The 19,990-nt window shown below is 44.4% G+C and overlaps 1 protein-coding gene across 2 annotated transcripts in view; it reads left to right on the top strand.

Moving 5' to 3' along the window:
- The window catches only part of rnf157 (ring finger protein 157), a 38,179-nt gene that overhangs the window by 6,963 nt on the left and 11,226 nt on the right, over positions 1-19,990 (top strand). For both annotated transcript variants that reach the window (XM_020493969.2, XM_031835429.1), the window contains exons 3-14: positions 586-674; positions 932-1,081; positions 1,389-1,506; positions 1,662-1,772; positions 2,153-2,200; positions 2,420-2,491; positions 4,592-4,751; positions 4,981-5,093; positions 13,778-14,010; positions 15,463-15,565; positions 15,648-15,756; positions 15,861-16,069. In XM_020493969.2, the coding sequence (XP_020349558.2) occupies positions 586-674; positions 932-1,081; positions 1,389-1,506; positions 1,662-1,772; positions 2,153-2,200; positions 2,420-2,491; positions 4,592-4,751; positions 4,981-5,093; positions 13,778-14,010; positions 15,463-15,565; positions 15,648-15,756; positions 15,861-16,069 (1,515 nt within the window). The remainder of the gene's footprint in view (positions 1-585; positions 675-931; positions 1,082-1,388; positions 1,507-1,661; positions 1,773-2,152; positions 2,201-2,419; positions 2,492-4,591; positions 4,752-4,980; positions 5,094-13,777; positions 14,011-15,462; positions 15,566-15,647; positions 15,757-15,860; positions 16,070-19,990) is intronic.

Raw genomic sequence — 19,990 nt, 5'->3', positions numbered from 1 at the left:
GGTGTGGAGGTATCTAACCACATCCTCCATTCCTACTAGACACACACACACACACACACACACACACACACACACACACACACACACACACACACACACACACACACACACACACACACACACACACACACACACCTCCCCTTAGTCCCAGAAGAGGGGTGTACACAGTAAGTGTATTATTCTAAAACAGGTACAGTATAACAACCACAGATCCAGATCACCGCACTTTAAAATGTTTTTTTTAATAGCCCGGTATCAGGAAGATCAGTGCCAGTAAGAATAAAGAATAATGTCAATGAAATAGTTAAGCGTCTGACATAAAAAACATTTTTAGACCCACTCAACTTTCTTCTTACACAGAGTCAGCAACAAAAACACGGTTTGTGCAAAGATTGTGCAAAGTACAGTAAAACAATTGTGGAAAGAAAAGATATCTAATGTTTTAAGTGGGTATGCAGATAGGGTGTGCAGATAGTGTGCAAGCTTTCCAGCACCAACACACCTGATTCAACTGATCAAGGGCTTGGGGATTAGTGACCCTTTTGTTGTTGTTGATGTGACCTTTTGTGTTTGGTTCCTTTACAGTTCCCCTATGCAGCCCCGCCACCTCAGGAGCCAGTGAAGACGCTACGAAGCCTTATAAACATCCGTAAGGATACGCTGAGGCTTGTACGGTGAGTATCTCTCACAAAACACATAATTGATTTGTAATTTATAGCCCTTTTATTATTATTATTTCTGTTATGCTTAGTCTGTGTTTTATTGCACTAGTCCAACATCTCCACTTATCCCCCCCAGAACCAAGTCGAGTAGCTGGCCGGAGGCTTTCGCAAGCTTTGTTCTGGGTCCTGTGATTACTCCCTTTACTCTTACTGTGCTAATTGTAACGGTGTGTAGATGATGCTAGCTGTGTTTCGGTGTGGTATGGCAGGTGTATTGACGGCCTGAAGCTGCCAGGGGAGGAAGTGGCAGGGAAAAGCAAAGCCTGTTACAACATAGAGTTCACCTTCGATGCTGACACACAGGTGGCCATCACCATCTACTATCAAGCTATAGAGGAGTTCCACAATGGAGTGCCAATGTAAGTCTGTGTGTGTGTGTGTGCATGCTTGTGTGTTTATCTTTCTGCACTCTGAGAAAAAAAGGCTTCCAAAGGGGTTCTTCCTCTGTCGCCATAGGAGAACCCTTTTTAGATCCAGGTAGAACCCTTTTGGGTAACATGTAGAATGGGTTATACTTGGAACCCAAAAGTGTTCTACCTGGAACCATAAGCGTTCTACCTGCATCCAAAAAGGGTTCTTCAAAGGGTTATTTGATGAGGACAGCTGAAGAACACTTTAAGGTTCTAGATATCATCTTCTTTTTCTAAGAGTGTGTATCTCCTATAGTTACCTTCCCCAGGACAGCCCTCTCCAGTCAGAAATCGTGCACTTTAAGAGAGGAGTCTGTCAGCAGTTCTGTCTGCCCTCGCACTCCGTCAACCTGTCAGAGTGGGCCGATGAGGAGGTATGGGCTGTGTGTGTGTGAGCGTGTGAGTGTGTTTATTCATATTAGTAGGAAGTATGTGTGTGTGTGTGTTTCAGTGTATAACCTATCTTTATCTCCCTATTTTCTCTCTCTTCCTCCACCCTCTCTCTCTCTCTCTCCCTCCGTCTTAAAAGTTGCTGTTTGACATGGATAAGGATGTGTTTCCCATGGTCATTCAAGCGACAGTAGACAAGGGGGAAGATCACATGGGTCACTCCCATGTCCTCCTGGCCACCTTTGAAAAGGTAAGGAGCTTGGAGTCGGATGTGTGTTCAATTCATTTAAAGTTTGTCTATCATGTTTTGAGATGCAGTTGACTCTGGATTTAAAAGCATCTCACTGGGCATAAACTGGTTGAATGAACGTTGTTTCCACATCATTTCAACACATAAATAAACTGAGTGGTGTCATCAACGTAAAGGAATTTGGGGAATGTTTGTCTTTTTTTCATTCAACTTTTAAAACCCAGTGACGTGGTTAAATTTTATGTTGATTTCACGTTGAATTCATGTTAGTTGACAACCCAATAAAATGTAAATCAAAACTAGACGTTGAACTGATGTCTTTGTCCAGTGGGACTGGATTGGTTTAAGCATTGGCTAAGTATCTACTGTTTGTTCCACAGCACATGGACGGAAGCTACTGTGTCAAACCTCTGAAGCAGAAACAAGTGGTGAGTTTGTTTCCACCAAGTTCTCCTCTTCTCTCTCTCTCCTCCTGCTCTCATCTCATCTCACTCTGAACTGTACCTTACCATCCCTTTTTCCTGCCTTGCTTACCTCTCTTTCCCCTCGCTCTTCCAATCTCTCGCTCCCCCTTTCACTATCATTCCTGGTATGTTTTATACTGAAACCTTCTCTCTCATCCCCAACATGTTTCCTGTCCTCTCCAGGTAGATGGAGTGAGTTACCTTCTTCAGGAGATCTATGGCATCGAGAACAAGTACAACAGCCAAGAATCAAAGGTACACAGCTGAGAATTTGGTTGTTTAGGGACTATACTGTAAAGGGGTTCCTGTGAATTTGACAGTAGCTTACAGGCAGCTCAGTGGCAAGTAAAATGATGTGTGTCATATTACAGTTCACCTACTGTAATATAAATAGGATATCAAAGCACAGTACAATACTGTAAAATTTACCTTATCTTACTGTAAAAAAAAGAAGTACATCGGAATAAATGAATGAATGAACGGAGGGGAGGAGTTTGCTTTTCACAGTATTTTACTGTAATTACAAGGGATTGGTGCAAGCAGGTTGGCTGCTAGGTGAAGTGTTTACACATTACAGCAGGTTTATTCATGAATATTTGGTGTTTATATCACTTGCACTTCTAGAGGCATTCACAAAGGCTTCCAAACTGGTAGTGACTACAGGGCAAAACAGACCAAAAGGACATGGCAAAATGCTCAACGATTTAAGGTTTAAGACTTGTTGCCACTCCAATTTTCCCCTATACCAGTGGTTCCTAAACTGTGGGGCATGCCCCCTAGGAGGGGCGAGGGGGCGGCAGGGGGATTCGGGGGTGCGTCATACTCATGAGTAGTGCATCATCAGTTTTCCTCTTATCATGTCAGTCATTCATTGCATACCTTAGAAAGCTATTTATAACTTGTCAGAAATGTTCCGATCAACTAGCCCATGTCAGCTAACGTTTTTTAGCTAGTTTTTGTAGGCCATAGATTTTGTAGTAATGTTCCTGTCACTCAAATATCACACGAATACACATTAGACATGGCAAAATGTATACCATTATAAGAACATTTGCTTTAAAACAGCAAAAATAAGCGTTTAACCCTTTCTTCCCGCCAAGAAGAGGGATGTGAACAACTTGAGTCAAGAACAGTGCTTGTGCCCATAGAAATAGACTTTGCACACACCAGCACAGGGGGGTGGGATGTTCCCCAGTGCTGGAAGGGGGGGCCTAAGTGAAAAAGTTTGGGAACCCATGCCCTTCTTCTTCTTCTCATTACCACCACCAACAGGACAGGTGTATAAATTAATTAAACTTTATGACACAGAATAAGGAAAAAACTTACCCTGCCATCATTAAAAACCCACCACCCTAATTTAATTATATCTGGTCCTACACCTGACCAACAGCTTGGGAGGACAGGACACCACCACTCAACAAACCCTGTAACTCTTCCCCCTACACCATTAGATGGGGCATTATAACCACATAGGAGTTCAATTCAAACTGCATTCTCTCTCACGGGTGCAATAAATATAGCCTCTTTACAAGGTGCCCCTCAAAATATGTTAATGAGCCAGAAACTATATCATGTATCCACTAGTGGTCAAACGATTTTTGTCATTCCAAAGATATGGTACAGTACTGTCTTCTGTGGGGTAGAATTAGAGTACCAATCGAAATACAGCAATTCCACAAAATTTTCCCACAAAGCACCATAATTTACAGTATGCTGTACTAAAACGTTTCAGAGTATTTTACTGTTGATTATACCCAAAATTACCGTATAATTTACAGTTTTACGTTACAGTGTAGTGATCACAATGCTTTTTGTTAAAAACTTTCCAAATCACTCTCTGTAGAATTGGTTAGAGTATTCATAAATTGCATGTTTCGTCACAATATTGTTTTGAACATTCGTTTTGGACTGAGCATTCTACTCAATACATTGTCAATTAGCGCTGAAGAAGATTTCATCAAAAGTGCATTACAGTGGCTTTGAAATACAATGACATTCAAAGGGAGGCAAATAACTAGTAGGAAACCTCTTTGTCATCATTTTGATGTCTCCAGATTGACTTTATATGCAGTATAACATTAGCTAGTTTGCTAAGATTGAGCTGAGGCCACCGGATTATAGCTAGCTAACGTTAGCATTGCTAGCTATTTTTGACAAACTTTGCTAGCTAATGACATTTCCATCTGGCTATTTTATGACATTATAATGCTGGCAAAGTTGTTTCCTATGAATATGCAAAGGAATTGAATTATTTTTACAATATTGCTTGCTCAAGCTACCATACTGCTTTGTGAATGTAAATTATGTATTGATTGATTTATGTATTGATTGAATGATTGACTATGTTGGCCCCAGGTTGTGGATGATGAGATCAGTGATAACAGTGCGGAGTGTGTGGTGTGTCTGTCGGATGTCCGTGACACACTCATCCTGCCCTGCAGACACCTGTGTCTCTGCAATGCCTGCGCAGACACACTCCGCTACCAGGCCAACTGCTGCCCCATCTGCAGACTGCGTGAGTTTATGTCTATGATGCTACATAAGACCTTTGTAAGCCATATGTTGGCATTCCTAATACCTTCATAGCAATAGTTTTTAGATGCTTAGGACCTTCATAGCAATACCTACAGTAATACATGCTCAGTTATCAGGCTAACTGCAGCCCTATCTGCAGACTGTGTGAGTCTATAAATCTGCATAAGACCTTCACATCAATACTTAAGCATGTTATAATGCATCTTCAGCGTTCCGGGCGCTGCTGCAGATCCGAGCCATGAAGAAGAAGCTGAGTCCTCTCTCTCCTGACAGATTTAACCCCGTCATCACCTGCCAGACCTCTGACTCAGAGGAACACTCGGTAATATGTACACACACACTCACTTTAAAAAAATTATATACACTGCTCAAAAAAATAAAGGGAACACTTAAACAACCCAATGTAACTAAAAGTCAATCACACTTCTGTGAAATCAAACTGTCCACTTAGGAAGCAACACTGATTGACAATAAATTTCACATGCTGTTGTGCAAATGGAATAGACAACAGGTGGAAATTATAGGCAATTAGCAAGACACCCCCAATAAAGGAGTGGTTCTGCAGGTGGTGACCACAGACCACTTCTTAGTTCCTATGCTTCCTGGCTGATGTTTTGGTCACTTTTGAATGCTGGCGGTGCTTTCACTCTAGTGGTAGCATGAGACGGAGTCTACAACCCACACAAGTGACTCAAGTAGTGCAGCTCATCCAGGATGGAACATCAATGCGAGCTGTGGCAAGAAGGCTTGCTGTGTCTGTCAGCGTAGTGTCCAGAGCATGGAGGCGCTACCAGGAGACAGGCCAGTACATCAGGAGACTTGGAGGAGGCCGTAGGAGGGAAACAACCCAGCAGCAGGACCGCTACCTCCGCCTTTGTGCAAGGAGGAGCAGGAGGAGCACTGCCAGAGCCCTGCAAAATGACCTCCAGCAGGCCACAAATGTGCATGTGTCTGCTCAAATGGTCAGAAACAGACTCCATGAGGGTGGTATGAGGGCCCGACGTCCACAGGTGGGGGTTGGGCTTACAGCCCAACACCGTGCAGGACGTTTGGCATTTGCCAGAGAACACCAAGATTGGCAAATTCACAACTGGTGCCCTGTGCTCTTCACAGATGAAAGCAGGTTCACACTGAGCACATGTGACAGACGTGACAGAGTCTGGAGACGCCGTGGAGAACGTTCTGCTGCCTGCAACATCCTCCAGCATGACCGGTTTGGCGGTGGGTCAGTCATGGTGTGGGGTGGCATTTCTTTGGGGGGCCACACAGCCCTCCATGTGCTCGCCAGAGGTAGCCTGACTGCCATTAGGTACCGAGTTGAGATCCTCAGACCCCTTGTGAGACCATATGCTGGTGCGGTTGGCCCTGGGTTCCTCCTAATGCAAGACAATGCTTGACCTCATGTGGCTGGAGTGTGTCAGCAGTTCCTGCAAGAGGAAGGCATTGATGCTATGGACTGGCCCGCCCGTTCCCCAGACCTGAATCCAATTGAGCACATCTGGGACATCATGTCTCACTCCATCCACCAACGCCACGTTGCACCACAGACTGTCCAGGAGTTGGCGGATGCTTTCGTCCAGGTCTGGGAGGAGATCCCTGAGGAGACCATCCGCCACCTCATCAGGAGTATGCCCAGGCATTGTAGGGAGGTCATACAGGCACGTGGAGGCCACACACACTACTGAGCCTCATTTTGACTTGTTTTAAGGACATTACATCAAAGTTGAATCAGCCTGTAGTGTGGTTTTCCACTTTAATTTTGAGTGTGACTCCAAATCCAGACCTCCATGGGTTGATAAATTTGATTTCCATTGATAATTTTGTGTGATTTTGTTGTCAGCACATTCAACTATGTAAAGAAAAAAGTATTTAATAAGAATATTTCATTCATTCAGATCTAGGATGTGTTATTTTAGTGTTCCCTTTATTTTTTTGAGCAGTGTATATACATACAGTAACATCCAAACGTTTGGACACAACTACTCATTCAAGTGTTTTTCTTTATTTTTACTATTTTCTACATTGTAGAATAATAGTGAAGACATCACAACTATGAAATAACACATATGGAATCATGTAATAACCAAAAAATTGTTAAACAAATAAAAATATACTTGAGATTCTTGAAAGTAGCCACCCTTTGCCTTGATGACAGCTTTGCACACTCTTGGCATTCTCTCAACCAGCTTCACCTGGAATGCTTTTCCAACAGTTTTGAAGGAGTTCCCATATATGCTGAGCACTTGCTGGCTGCTTTTTCTTCACTCTGCAGTCCAACTCATCCCAAACCATCTCAATTGGGTTGTGTAAGGACAGACGCTGTGAGACGAGAAGGAAGTAGAGGGAGTGAATATTTAATAAATAACGACATAACGGACAGGGACAACAAAACGACATTAATGCTGACATGGGGAACAAACTGAGGAGCAGACAGATATAGAGGGGGCAATCAACAAAGTGAAGAAGTCCAGGTGTCACGTTGGTATGAAGAGATTCAGGAGACAGGCACAGGAATACATCATATTTTATTTAAATTAAGCCCAAAGAATGGTGTGCTGTGTAAAGGCACGGGGACAAATACCATACAAACACGTAACAAAACACAGGGTAGAAACCCAAAACAAAAGAGTGAGGAGTACCTCAAATAACACATGCGCACAATGATTAACACACGGGACGAGACCTGTAATCATCTGCACAATCCCCCAAAAAAGCAAAACCGATCGCTGCAGCTGTACATAGTCTATTGGTAAATAGCCCACCCTTTTCACCTACCTCATCCCCATACTGTTTTTATTTATTTACCTTTCTGCTCTTCTGCACACCTATATCTCTACCTGTACATGACCATCTGATCATTTATCACTCCAGTGTTAATCTGCAAAATTGTAATTATTTGCCTACCTCCTCATGCCTTTTGCACACATTGTATATAGACCCCCCCTTTGTTTTCTACTGTGTTATTGACTTGTTAATTGTTTACTCCATGTGTAACTCTTTGTTGTATGCTCACACTGCTATGCTTTATCTTGGCCATGTCGCAGTTGCAAATGAGAACTAGTTCTCAACTAGCCTACCTGGTTAAATAAAGGTGAAAAAAAAAAAAAAAAAAAAAAGAAGCCAAAACACACAGCACAGGTCCTCACACGCACCAACGGACATAGTAACAATAAACGACAGCCCAATGGAAACCAAAGGGCACACTTATACAAGTACTAATCAGTGGGAATAGGGGACAGGTGTGCGTAATAAAGGTTATGGAGAGATCCGTGGCACCAGGTGAGTCCAATGAAGCAATGAGGCGCATAATGATGGTGACAGGTGTGCAGCCTGGTGCCCTTGAGCGCCAGAGAGGGGAGCAGGAGCAGGCGTGACCGTACTCCCCTTTCTAGGGGCGCCACCAGGCGTCCCACCTGGGCGAGCCTGACGGCCCGGTCGAGGCGTGGGGGCTGGGCGAATCAGTGGAGGCGTGGAAGCCTGACTAGCCGGCAGAGGCGTGGGAGCCCGACGAGCCAACTGCGGCGTGAAACCTTGACGAGCCGGCTGAGGCGTGGGAGCCCAACGAGCCGGCTGAGGCATGATGCGGGATGGGAGCCTGCCGAGCCCGCTGAGGCGTGGGAGCATGACGAGGCGGCTGAGGGGTAGGAGCCTGACGAGTCGGCTGCACCCCCGGTTCCTTCGGCAGCGGCACCTGGACCCGACAGCACCAACCAAAACAAAAAACAAAACAAACTCCCTGATGCTTCCAACATTGGTGTCAGCATTTTGTAAGGACAGATGCTGGGAGACAAAAGTAAGTAAAGGGAGTGAACATTTAATAAATAACGGACATGAAACAAAACACAGACAGCGTCTGGACAGGGAACACAAAACAACATTAATGCTGACATGGGGAGCAAACTGAGAAGCAGACAGATATAGAGGAAGCAATCAACAAAGTGAAGGAGTCCAGGTGAGTCCAATGAAGTGCTGATGCGCATAATGATGGTGACAGGTGTGCGTAGTGATGGGCAGCCTGGCGCCCTCGAGCGCCAGAGAGGGGGAGGGGGAGCAGGAGCAGGCGTGACAGGTTGAGGTCGGGTGACTGTGGAGGCCAGGTCATCTGATGCAGCACTCCATCACTCTCCTTCTTGGTCAAATAGCCCTTACACAGCATTGGGGTGTGTTGGGTTATTGTCCTGTTGAGAAACAAATGATAGTCCCACTAAGCGCAAACCAGCCATGCTGGTTAAGTGTGCCTTGTATTCTAAATAAATCACTGACAGTGTCAGAATCAAAAATCTCAAACTTGTACTCATCATATCAAAGGTCACATTTCCACCAGTCTAATGTCCATTGCTCGTGTTTCTAGGCCCAAGCAAGTCTCTTCGTCTTATTGGTATGTTCTGGTAGTGGTTTCTTCGCTGCAAGTTGACCATTAAGGCCTGATTCACGCAGGCTCCTCTGAACAGTTGATGTTGAGATGTGTCTGTTACTTGAACTCTGAATCATTTATTTGGGCTGCAATCTGAGGTGCAGTTAACTCTAATAAATGTTTCCTCTGCAGCAGAGGTAACTCTGGGTCTTCCTTTCCTGTGGTGGTCTTCATAAGAGTCAGTTTCATCATAGCGCTTGATGGTTTTTGCGACTGCACTTTCAATGGTCTTGACATTTTCAGCATTGACTGACCTTCATGTCTTAAAGTAACAATGTATTGTCGTTTCTCTTTGCTTATTTGAGCTGTTCTTTACATAATATGGACTTAGTCTTTTACTAAATAGTGCTATCTTCTGTATACCACCCCTATCTTGTCACAACACAACTGATTGGCTCAAATGCATTAAGAAGGAAAGAAATTCCACAAATGAACTTTTAACAAGGCACACCTGTTAATTGAAATGCATTCCAGGTGACTACCTCATGAAGCTGGCTGAGAGAATGCCAAGAGTGTGCAAAGTGGCATCAAGGCAAAGGGTGGCTACAAAATCTAAAATATATTTGGATTTGTTAACACTTTTTTGGATAGTACATGATTCCATATGTGTTATTTCATAGTTTTGATGTATTTGCTATTATTCTACAATGTAGAAAATAGTAAAAATAAAGAAAAACCCTTGAATGAGTAGGTATGTCCAAACTTTTGACTGCTATTGTATACAGTTGAAGTCGGAAGTTTACATACACCTTAGCCAAATACATTTAAACTCAGTTCCTGACGTTTAATCCTAGTAAAAATTCCCTGTCTTAGGTCAGTTAGGATCATCACTTTATTTTAAGAATGTGAAATGTCAGAATAATAGTTGAGAGAATTATTTATTTCAGCTTTTATTTCTTTCATCACATTCCCAGTGGGTCAGAAGTTTACATACACTCAATTAGTATTTGGTAGCATTGCTTTAAAATTGTTTAACATGGGTCAAACGTTTCAGGTAGCCTTTCACAAGCTTCCCACAATAAGTTCGGTGAATTTTGGCCCATTCATCCTGACAGAGCTGGTGTAACTGAGTCAGGTTTGTAGGCCTCCTTGCTCGCACACACTTTTTCAGTTCTACCCACACATTTTCTATTGGATTGAGGTCAGGGCTTTGTGATGGCCACTCCAATACCTTGACTTTGTTGTCCTTAAGCCCTTTTGCCACAACTTTGGAAGTATGCTTGGGGTCATTGTCCATTTGGAAGACCCATTTGCGACCAAGCTTTAAATTCCTGACTGATGTCTTGAGCTGTTGCTTCAATATATCCACGTAATTTTTCTACCTCATAATGCCATCTGTTTTGTGAAGTGGACCAGCCCCTCCTGCAGCAATGCACCCCCACAACATGATACTGCCACCCCTGTGCTTCACGGTTGGGGTGGTGGTCTTTGGCTTGCAAGCCTCCCCCTTTTTCCTCCAAAAGTAACAATGGTCATTATGGCCAAACAGTTTCAGTTTTTGTTTCATCAGACTAGAGTACATTTCTCCAAAAAGTTCCCAATTGCAGTTGCGAACCATAGTCTGGCTTTTTTTATGGGGGTTTTGGAGCAGTGGCTTCTTCCTTGCTGAGCGGCCTTTCAGGTTATGTCAATATAGACTCGTTTTACTGTGGATATAGATACTTTTGTACCTGTTTCCTCCAGCATCTTGATAAGGTCCTTTGCTGTTGTTCTTGGAGTGATTTGCACTTTTCACACCAAAGTGGGTTTATCTCTAGGAAACAGAACGCGCCTCCTTCCTGAGCGGTATGACTGTCTGGTCCCATGGTGTTTATACTTGCGTACAATTGTTTGTACAGATGAGCGTGGTACCTTCAGGCATTTAGAAATTGCACCGAAGGATGAACCAGACTTGCGGAGGTCTACAATTTGTTTTCTGGGGTTTTGGCAGATTTTTTTAGATTTTCCCATGATGTCAAGCAAAGAGGCACTGAGTTTGAAGGTAGGCCTTGAAATACGTCCACAGGTACATCTCCAATTGACTCAAATTATGTCGATTAGCCTATCAGAAGCTTCTACAGCCATGACATAATTTTCTTTAATTTTCCAAGCTGTTTAAAGGCACAGTCAACTTAGTGTATGTAAACATCTGACCCACTGGAATTGTGATACAGTGAAGTATAAGTGAAATAATCTGTCTGTAAACAATTGTTGGAAAAATGATTTGTGTCATGCACAAAGTAGATGTCCTAACCGACTTACAAAAACTGTAGTTTGTTAACGAGAAATTTGTTGAGTGGTTGAAAAACGAGGTTTAATGACTCAAATGAAATCACATTTTATTGGTCACATACACATGGTTAGCAGATGTTAATGCGAGTGTAGCGAAATGCTTGTGCTTCCGACCATGCAGTAATATCTAACAAGTAATCTAACAATTTCACAATAACTACCTTTTACACACAAGTGTAAAGGAATTAATAAGAATATGTACATATAAATATATGGATGAGCGATGGCCGAACGGCAATGGCAAGATGCAGTAGATGGTATAGTATACGGTATCTACACATGGGATGACTAATGTAGAGTATCTAACCATTATATAAAGTGGCATTGTTTAAAGTGACTAGTGATACATTTATTACATCCCATTTTTAATTATTAAAGTGGCTAGAGATTTGATTTAGTATGTTGGCAGCAGCCACTCAATGTTAGTGGTGGCTGTTTAACAGTCTGATGGCCTTGAGATAGAAGTTGTTTTACAGTCTCGGTCCCTGCTTTAATGCACCTCTACTGACCTCGCCTTCTGGATGCTAGCAGGGTGAACAGGCGGTGGCTCAGGTGGTTGTTGTCCTTGATGATCTTTTTGGCCTTCCTTTGACATCGGGTGCTGTAGTTGTCCTGGAGGGCAGGTAGTTTGCCCCCGGTGATGCATTGTGCACCCTCTGGAGAGCCTTATGGTTGTGAGCGGAGCAGTTGCCGTACCAGGCGGTGATACAGCCCGACAGGATGCTCTCGATTGTGCATCTGTAAAAGTTGGTGAGTGTTTTTGGTGACAAGCCAAGTTTCTTCAGCCTCCTGAGGTTGAAGAGGCGTTGTTGCGCCTTCTTCACCACGCTGTCTGTGTCTGTGGGCCATTTCAGTTTGTCCGTGATGTGTACGCCGAGGAACTTAAAACTTTCCACCTTCTCCACTACTGTCCCGTTGATGTGGTTAGTGGGGTGCTCGCTCTGCTGTTTCCTTAAGTTCACGATCATCTGCTTTGTTTTGTTGACGTTGAGTGTGAGGTTATTTTCCTGACACCACACTCCAAGGGCCCTCACCTCCTCCCTGTAGTCCGTCTCGTCGTTGTTGGTGATCAAGCCTACCACTGTAGTGTTGTCTGCAAACTTGACGATTGAGTTGGAGGCGTGCATGGCCACGCAGTCATGGGTGAACAGGGAGTACAGGAGAGAGCTGAGAACGCACTCTTGTGGGACCCCAGTGTTGAGGATCAGCGGGGTGGAGATGTTGTTTCCTACCCTCACCACCTGGGGGCGTCCCATCAGAAAGTCCAGGACCCAGTTGCATAGGGCGAGGTCGAGACCCAGGGTCTTGAGGTTAATGAGTTTGGAGGGTACTATGGTGTTAAATGCTGAGCTGTAGTCGATGAACAGCATTCTTACATAGGTATTCCTCTTGTCCAGATGGGTTAGGGCAGTTTGCTGTGTGATTGCGATTGCGTCATCTGTGGACCTATTGTGGCGGTAAGCAAATTGTAGTGGGTCTAGGGTGTCAGGTATGGTGGAGGTGGAGGTGATATGATCCTTGACTAGTCTCTCAAAGCACTTCATGATGACAGAAGTGAGTGCTACGGGGCGATAGTCGTTTAGCTCAGTTACCTTGGTTTTCTTGGGAACAGGAACAATGGCAGCCCTCTTAAAGCATGTGGGAACAGCAGACTGGGATATGGATTGATTGAATATGTCCGTAAACACACCAGCCAGCTGGTCTGCACATGCTCTGAGGATGCGGCTAGGGATGTCGTCTGGGCCGGCAGCCTTGCAAGGGTTCACACGTTTAAATGTTTTACTCACGTTGGCTGCGGAGAAGGAGAGCCCGCAGGTTTTGGTAGCGGGCCGTGTCGGTGGCACTCTAATGTCCTCAAAGCGAGCATTGTCCTCAAAGTGAGCAAAGAAGTTGTTTAGTTTGTCTGGGAGCAAGACATGGTTAGCTCTCCAACCTATGTGCATGTAAACTTCCGACTTCAACTGTATATACAGCTGTAGGCATGGTGATTTTAGCTATCCAATTGGCCAGGGCAGTAGGCGCACTCGATTTAGCTACAGATCTCCCGGTCCACAGGGTAGGTGGAGTTTGTCTTTTCAGACAGATGAAATGGTTAAAAATGGGAACACTTTGCCTACCCGGTGTGCAGGGCTTCTGAATGAAGTGCACCTTCCCGCCAACAGAGCAACACGAAAAAATGTAATCGTTTGGTAATCGACTTGTCGTGATCGACCAGTTGGTGACCGCTGACGTATAACAACATAACAGCTCATCTCTTTTTTTCGTTCTCTCTACCCCTGTCCCATCCTTCCTCTCTCTCCTTTCCCCCCACCCTTGCCCAGATGTCGGATCACATTCCCCCAGGTTATGAGGTTGTGTCCCTCCTGGAGGCTCTGAACGGGCCCCTGAGTGTGTCTCCCTCTGCCCCCCCTCTGCAGGACCTCTCTGGGGGCCACGTCTCGGGGACCCTACCCCCCTACAGCAGTGAGACCCACCCCGCCCCGGCACACTCCATGTCCCCCCTGGACCACTCCACCTCAAGCCAGGGACTCAAACTGAAGAAGAGCGGCTCCAAGTAAGTGTAGCAAACACCTGGAGACATAGGTTGTGTCCCAAATGGCACCATATTCCCTATAAAGTTCATTAGTTTTGACCTGAAGTCTGTTCAAAAGTTGTGCACTACATGGGAGAAAGGTGCCATTTGGGATGCAAACATACTGTACATTTGAATAGGAATTAATTTCCTATGACTTTTAAAGTTTTATCTAATAGAAAATACACTATATATTCAAAAGTATGTGGACACCCCTTCAAATGAGTGGATTTGGCTATTTTAGCCACCCCCATTAATGACAGGTGTATAAAGTCGAGCACACAGCCATGCAATCTCCATAGTCAAACATTGGCAGTAGAATGGCCTTACTGAAGAGCTCAGTGACTTTCATCGTGGCACCGTCATAGGATGCCACCTTTCCAACAAGTCAGTTCGTCAATTTTCTGCCCAGCTAGAGCTGCCCTGGTGAACTATAAGTGCTGTTATTGTGAAGTGGAAATGTCTATGAGCAACAATGTCTCAGAGGTGAAGTGGTAGGCCACACGAAGTGGTAGGCCACACAAGCTCACAGAACGTGACCGCAGAGTGCTGAAAAAAATGTCTCTGTCCTCAGTTGCAACACTCACTACCGAGTTCCAAACTGCCTCTGTAAGCAACGTCAGCCCAAGAACTGTTCGTTGGGAGCTTCATGAAATGGGTTTCCAAGGCTGAACAGCTGCACACAAGCCTAAGATCACCAGGTGCAATGACAAGCGTCGGCTGGAGTGGTTGTAAAGCTTGCCGCCATTGGACGCCTTCTCGCGAGTGATGAATCACGCTTCACCATCTGGCAGTCCAACGGACAAATCTGTGTTTGGCTGATGCCAGGAGAACGCTACCTGCCCGAATGCAAAGTGCCAACTATAAAGTTTGGTGGAGGAGGAATAATGGTCTAGGGCTGTTTTTCATGGTTCGAACTAGCCCCCTTAGCTCCAGTGAAGGGAAATCTTAACGCTACAACATACAATTACATTGTAGACGGTTCTGTGCTTCCAACTTTGTGGCAACAGTTTGGGGAAGGCCCTTTCCTGTTTCAGCATGACCATGCTCCCATGCACAAAGCGAGGTCCATACAGAAATGGTTTGTCGAGATCGGTGTGGAAGAACTTGACAGGCCTGCACAGAGCCCTGATCTCATCCCCATCGACCAACTTTGGTATGAATTGGAACGCCGACTGCAAGCCAGGCGTAATCGCCCAACATCTGTGCCCAACCTCACTGATGCTCTTGTGTCCCCGCAGCAATGTTCCAACATCTAGTGTAAAACCTCCCAGAAGAGTGGAGGCTGTTGTAGCAGCAAAGGGGGGACCAACTCCATATTAATGCCCATGATTTTGGAATGAGATGTTCAACGAGCATGTGTCCACAGATGAGTTGTTCGAGTGTTTGCTGTGGTGTTTATGATTCTGACTGTTGCATTGTGGGATGTGTCAGGTCTATCTCCCAGAATTATTCCGTGCTGCCAGGGGAGGAGGGAAAGAAGTCACAACACAGTGAATCAGAGGTTCAGGCCTGCCGCCGGAAACAACAACTTGAGGTACACTGACATTCTGACACAGTTTGTGTATGCGTGTTTGTCTGTGTCCGGTGTATGTTTGACCTTACTCTCTCTGTTCCAGAGTGGTGTAACTTCAGAGAGTGAGAACCTGACTCTATCCTCGTCTGGAGCCATAGACCAGTCCTCCTGTACTGGGACACCTTTCTCCTCCACCATCACCTCCTCCGAAGGTAGTCCTGCTGGGGCTGTCAGGGGGTGGGCAATGGAAAATGTGTCCAATGTGTCAAATTATAAAACACTGTTAATTGTCTCCTCCTCTCTCTCTCCCACACAGACCCAGTGAGCAGTAGCCTGGCTCAGTCAGTCATGTCCATGGCTTTCTCCCACAGCCAGCACTCTCAGATCAGCACTGACACCCTGTCCTCCATGTCTGGTTCCTACCTGGCCGGACCGGAGGGAGAGGTGGAGGGGGGAGACACAGAGGGGGAGAAGATCCAGGACGCACCCATGGAGAGCCGGGGACCCTCACAGCAGGACGGGGAGGTGAGAAACATGAGGGGGAACAGGGGGATGAGAGAGGAGAGAGTGGGGTACTCCTAGAAAAATGGCTTGTTGTGATATAGAGAATACCCCCCTCTCTCTTTCTCTCTGTCTCTCACTCTCTCAATTCAATTCAATGGGGATGTATTGGCATTGGAAACAGTGCCTTCTGAAATATTCAGACCCCTTGACTTTTACCACATTTTGTTACGTCACAGCCTTATTCTAAAAATGATTAAATAAATGTTTTTCCTCAGCAATCGACACACAATACCCTATAATGACGAAGTGAAAACAGGTTTTTAGAAATGTTTGCAAATGTATTAAAAATAAAAAACAGAAAAACCTTATTTACATAAGTATTCCAACCCTTTGCTATGAGACTTGAAATTGAGTTCAGATGCTTCCTGTTTCCATTGCTCATCCTTGAGATGTTTCTACAACTTGATTGGAGTCCACCTGTGTTAAATTAAATTGATTGGACATTATTTGGAAAGGCACACTCCTGTCTATATAAGGTCCCGGAGTTGAGTGTATGTCAGAGCAAAAACTAAACCATAAGGTTGAAGGAATTGTCCGTAGAGCTCCGAGACAGGATTGTGTCGAGGCACAGATCTACGGAAAGGTACCAAAACATTTCTGCAGCATTGAAGGTCCCCAAGAACACAGTAGCCTCCATCATTCTTAAATTGAAGAAGTTTAGAAGCACGAGACTCTTCCTAGAGCTGGCTGCACGGCCTTGGTCAGGGAGGGGACCAAAAAACCCAATGGTCACTCTGACAGAGCTCTAGATTTCCTCTGTGGAGATGGGAGAACGTTCCAGAAAGACAACCATCTCTGCAGCACTCCACCAATCAGGCCTTTATGGTAGAGTGGCCAGACGGAAGCCACTCCTCATTAAAAGGCACATTACAGCCCGCTTGGAGTTTTCAAAAAGGCACCTAAAAACTCTCGGACCATGAAAAAGAAGATTCTCTGGTCTGATGAAACTAAGATTGAACTCTTTGGCCTGAATGCCAAGTGTCACGTCTGGAGGAAACCTGGCACCATCCCTACAGTGAAGCATGGTGGTGGCAGCATCATGCTGTGGGGATGTTTTTCAGTGTCAGGGACTGGGAGACTAAGCGTGATCGAGGCAAAGATGAACGGTGCAAAGTACAGAGAGATCCTTGATGAAAACCTGCTCCAGAGCTCTCAGGACCTCAGACTGTGGCAAAGATTCACCTTCAAACAGAAAAACGACCCTAAGCACACAGCCAAGACAAAGCAGGAGTAGCTTCGGGACAAGTCTCTGAATGTCCTTGTGTGGCCCAGCCAGAGCCCGGACTTGAACCCAATCAAACATCTCTGGAGAGACCTGAAAATAGCTGTGCAGCAACACTCCCTATCCAACCTGACAGAGCTTGAGAGGATCTGCGGAGAAGAATGGGAGAAACTCTCCAAATACAGGTGTGCCAAGCTTGTAGCGTCATACCCAAGAATACTCAAGGCTATAATCACTGCCAAAGGTGCTTCAACAATGTACTGAGTAAAGAGTGAATACTTATGTAAGTGTGATATTCCATTTTTTTCCAATAAATTCTCAAACATATCTATAAACCTGTTTTCTTTGTCATTATGGGATATGTGTAGATTGATGAGGGGAAAAAAAGATTAATACATTTTAGAATAAGCCTGTAACATTACAAAATGTGGAAAAAGTCAAGGGGTCTGTTTGAACGCACTGTATGTTTACATCGCCAAAGCAAGTGAAATAAACAATACACAAAAGTGAGAAGAAACACATTTAAACATAAACAAAAAAATATTCGAAATTTACAGTAAACATTGCACTCAAAAAGGTTTCAAAAAGATAAAGACATTTCAAGTGTTATATTTATCAGCCATGTACAGTGTTTTAGCAATGTGCAAATAGTTGTAGTACGAATAGTGGGGGAAGATAAATAAACAGATAAATATTGGTGGTATTTAGAATGTTTGTGCTCCACTGGTTGCCCTTTTGTCATGGCAACGGGCCACAAATCTTGCTGCTGTGATGGCACATTGTGGTATTTCGCCTAATAGGTATGGCAGTTTATCAATGTTGGATTTGTTTTCAAATTCTTTGTGGGTCTGTGTGATCTGTGGTAATGTGGTCATACATTTGGCAGGAGGTTAGGAAGTGTAGCTCAGTTTCCTTTTGTGGACACTGGGCACTTCAGAACCAGGTCTGACTATGGTGGCCACTCTCAATAGCAAGGCTCTGCTCACTGGGTCTGTACATAGTCAATCATTTTCAGTCTCAGTGTGTACTGTGTACTCTCTGTTTAGGGCCAGATAGCATTCTAATTTGCTCTGTTATTTGGTTGATTCTTTCCAGTGTGTCAAATAGTAATCTTTTTGCTTTCTCATAATTTGGTTGAGGTCTAATTGTGTTGCTGGCCTGGGGCTCTGTGGGTTCTGTTTGTGTGTGTGAATAGAGCCCCAAAACCAGCCAGCTGAGGGGAATTCTCTAGGTAGATGAGAACTTCTCATCTGTAGATGAGGGCTTTGATGTGGAATGTGTGGGTATCGCTTCCTTTTAGGTGATTGTGGAATTTAACAGCTCTTTTCCAGATTTTGATAACTATAGTCCTAATTCTGCTCTGAATGCATTGTTTGGGGGTTTGCGTTGTACACAAAGTATATTTTTTCAGAAGTCTGCATGCAGTGTCAATTGGGTGTTTGTCCCATTTTGTGAATTCTTGGTTGGCGAGTGGACCCCAGACCTTACAACCTTAAAGGGCAATGGATTCTATAATTGATTGAAGTATTTTTGGGCCAGATTCTAATTGGGATGTCGAGATTGTCATAGAGGGCCCATCTTGCCTTGTCTCTTAGATCATTCACAACCTTGTGGAAGTTACCTGTGTTATTGATGTCTAGGCTGAGGTAGGTATAATTCTTTGTGTGCGCTAGGGCAACCGTGTCTAGATAGAATTTGTATTTGTTGTCCTGGCACCTGGACCTTTTTTGGGGCACCATTATTTTTGTCTTACTGAGATTCACTGTCAGGGCCCAAGTCTGACAGAATCTGTGCAGAAGATCTACAGTGCCGTGAAAAAGTATTTGACTCCTTTCTGATTTTCTCTACTTTTGCATATTTTTGATACTGAATGTTATCAGATCTTCAGAGTTTACATTTAACAAACAAAAAATTGATACTTATTTGATTTATTCATAAACACAGTTATGCAACACCCAATGCCCCTGTGTGTGAAAGTAATTGTCCCCTTACACTCAATAACTGGTTGTGCCATTTTTAGCTGCAATGAGTGCAACCAAATTGTTCCTGTAGTTGTTGATCCGTCTCTCACGTCGCTGTGGAGGAATTTTGGCCCACTCATGCATGCAGAACTGCTTTAAGTCAGCGACATTTGTGGGTTTTCAAGCATGAACTGTTCGTTTCAAGTCCTGTCACAACATCTCAATTGGGATTAGGTCTGGACTTTGACTAGGCCATTCCAAAACTTCAAATTTGTTGCTTTTTTATCAATTTTCATTGATAAATGAAATAAATGCAGATTTGATTGTGTTTCGGATCATTGTCTTGCTGCTTGACCCAGCTGTGCTTCAGCTTCATGGCCTGACATTCTCCTGTAGAAGGCACACATGTTAATTGAAATGCATTCCAGGTGACTACCTCATGAAGCTGGTTGAGAGAATGCGAAGAGTGTGCAGAGCTGTCATCAAGGCAAAGGGTGGCTACTTTGAAGAATCTCAAATATACTTTTTCACAGGACTGTAGGTGCTGCTGTAGGCCTTCTTTGGTTGGGGACAGAAGCACCAGATCATCAGCAAACAGTAGACATTTTATTTCCGAGTCCCGTAGGGTGATGCCGGGTGCTGCAGACTGTTCTAGAGCCCACGCCAATTCATTGATATAAATGTTGAAGAGGGTGGGCT

This window comes from Oncorhynchus kisutch, linkage group LG11 (genome assembly GCF_002021735.2).
Source record: "Oncorhynchus kisutch isolate 150728-3 linkage group LG11, Okis_V2, whole genome shotgun sequence".
NCBI classification, from domain to species: Eukaryota; Metazoa; Chordata; class Actinopteri; order Salmoniformes; family Salmonidae; genus Oncorhynchus; species Oncorhynchus kisutch.
Note: the sequence above shows the minus strand (reverse complement) of the source record. Positions and strands in the feature narration are given on the sequence as shown.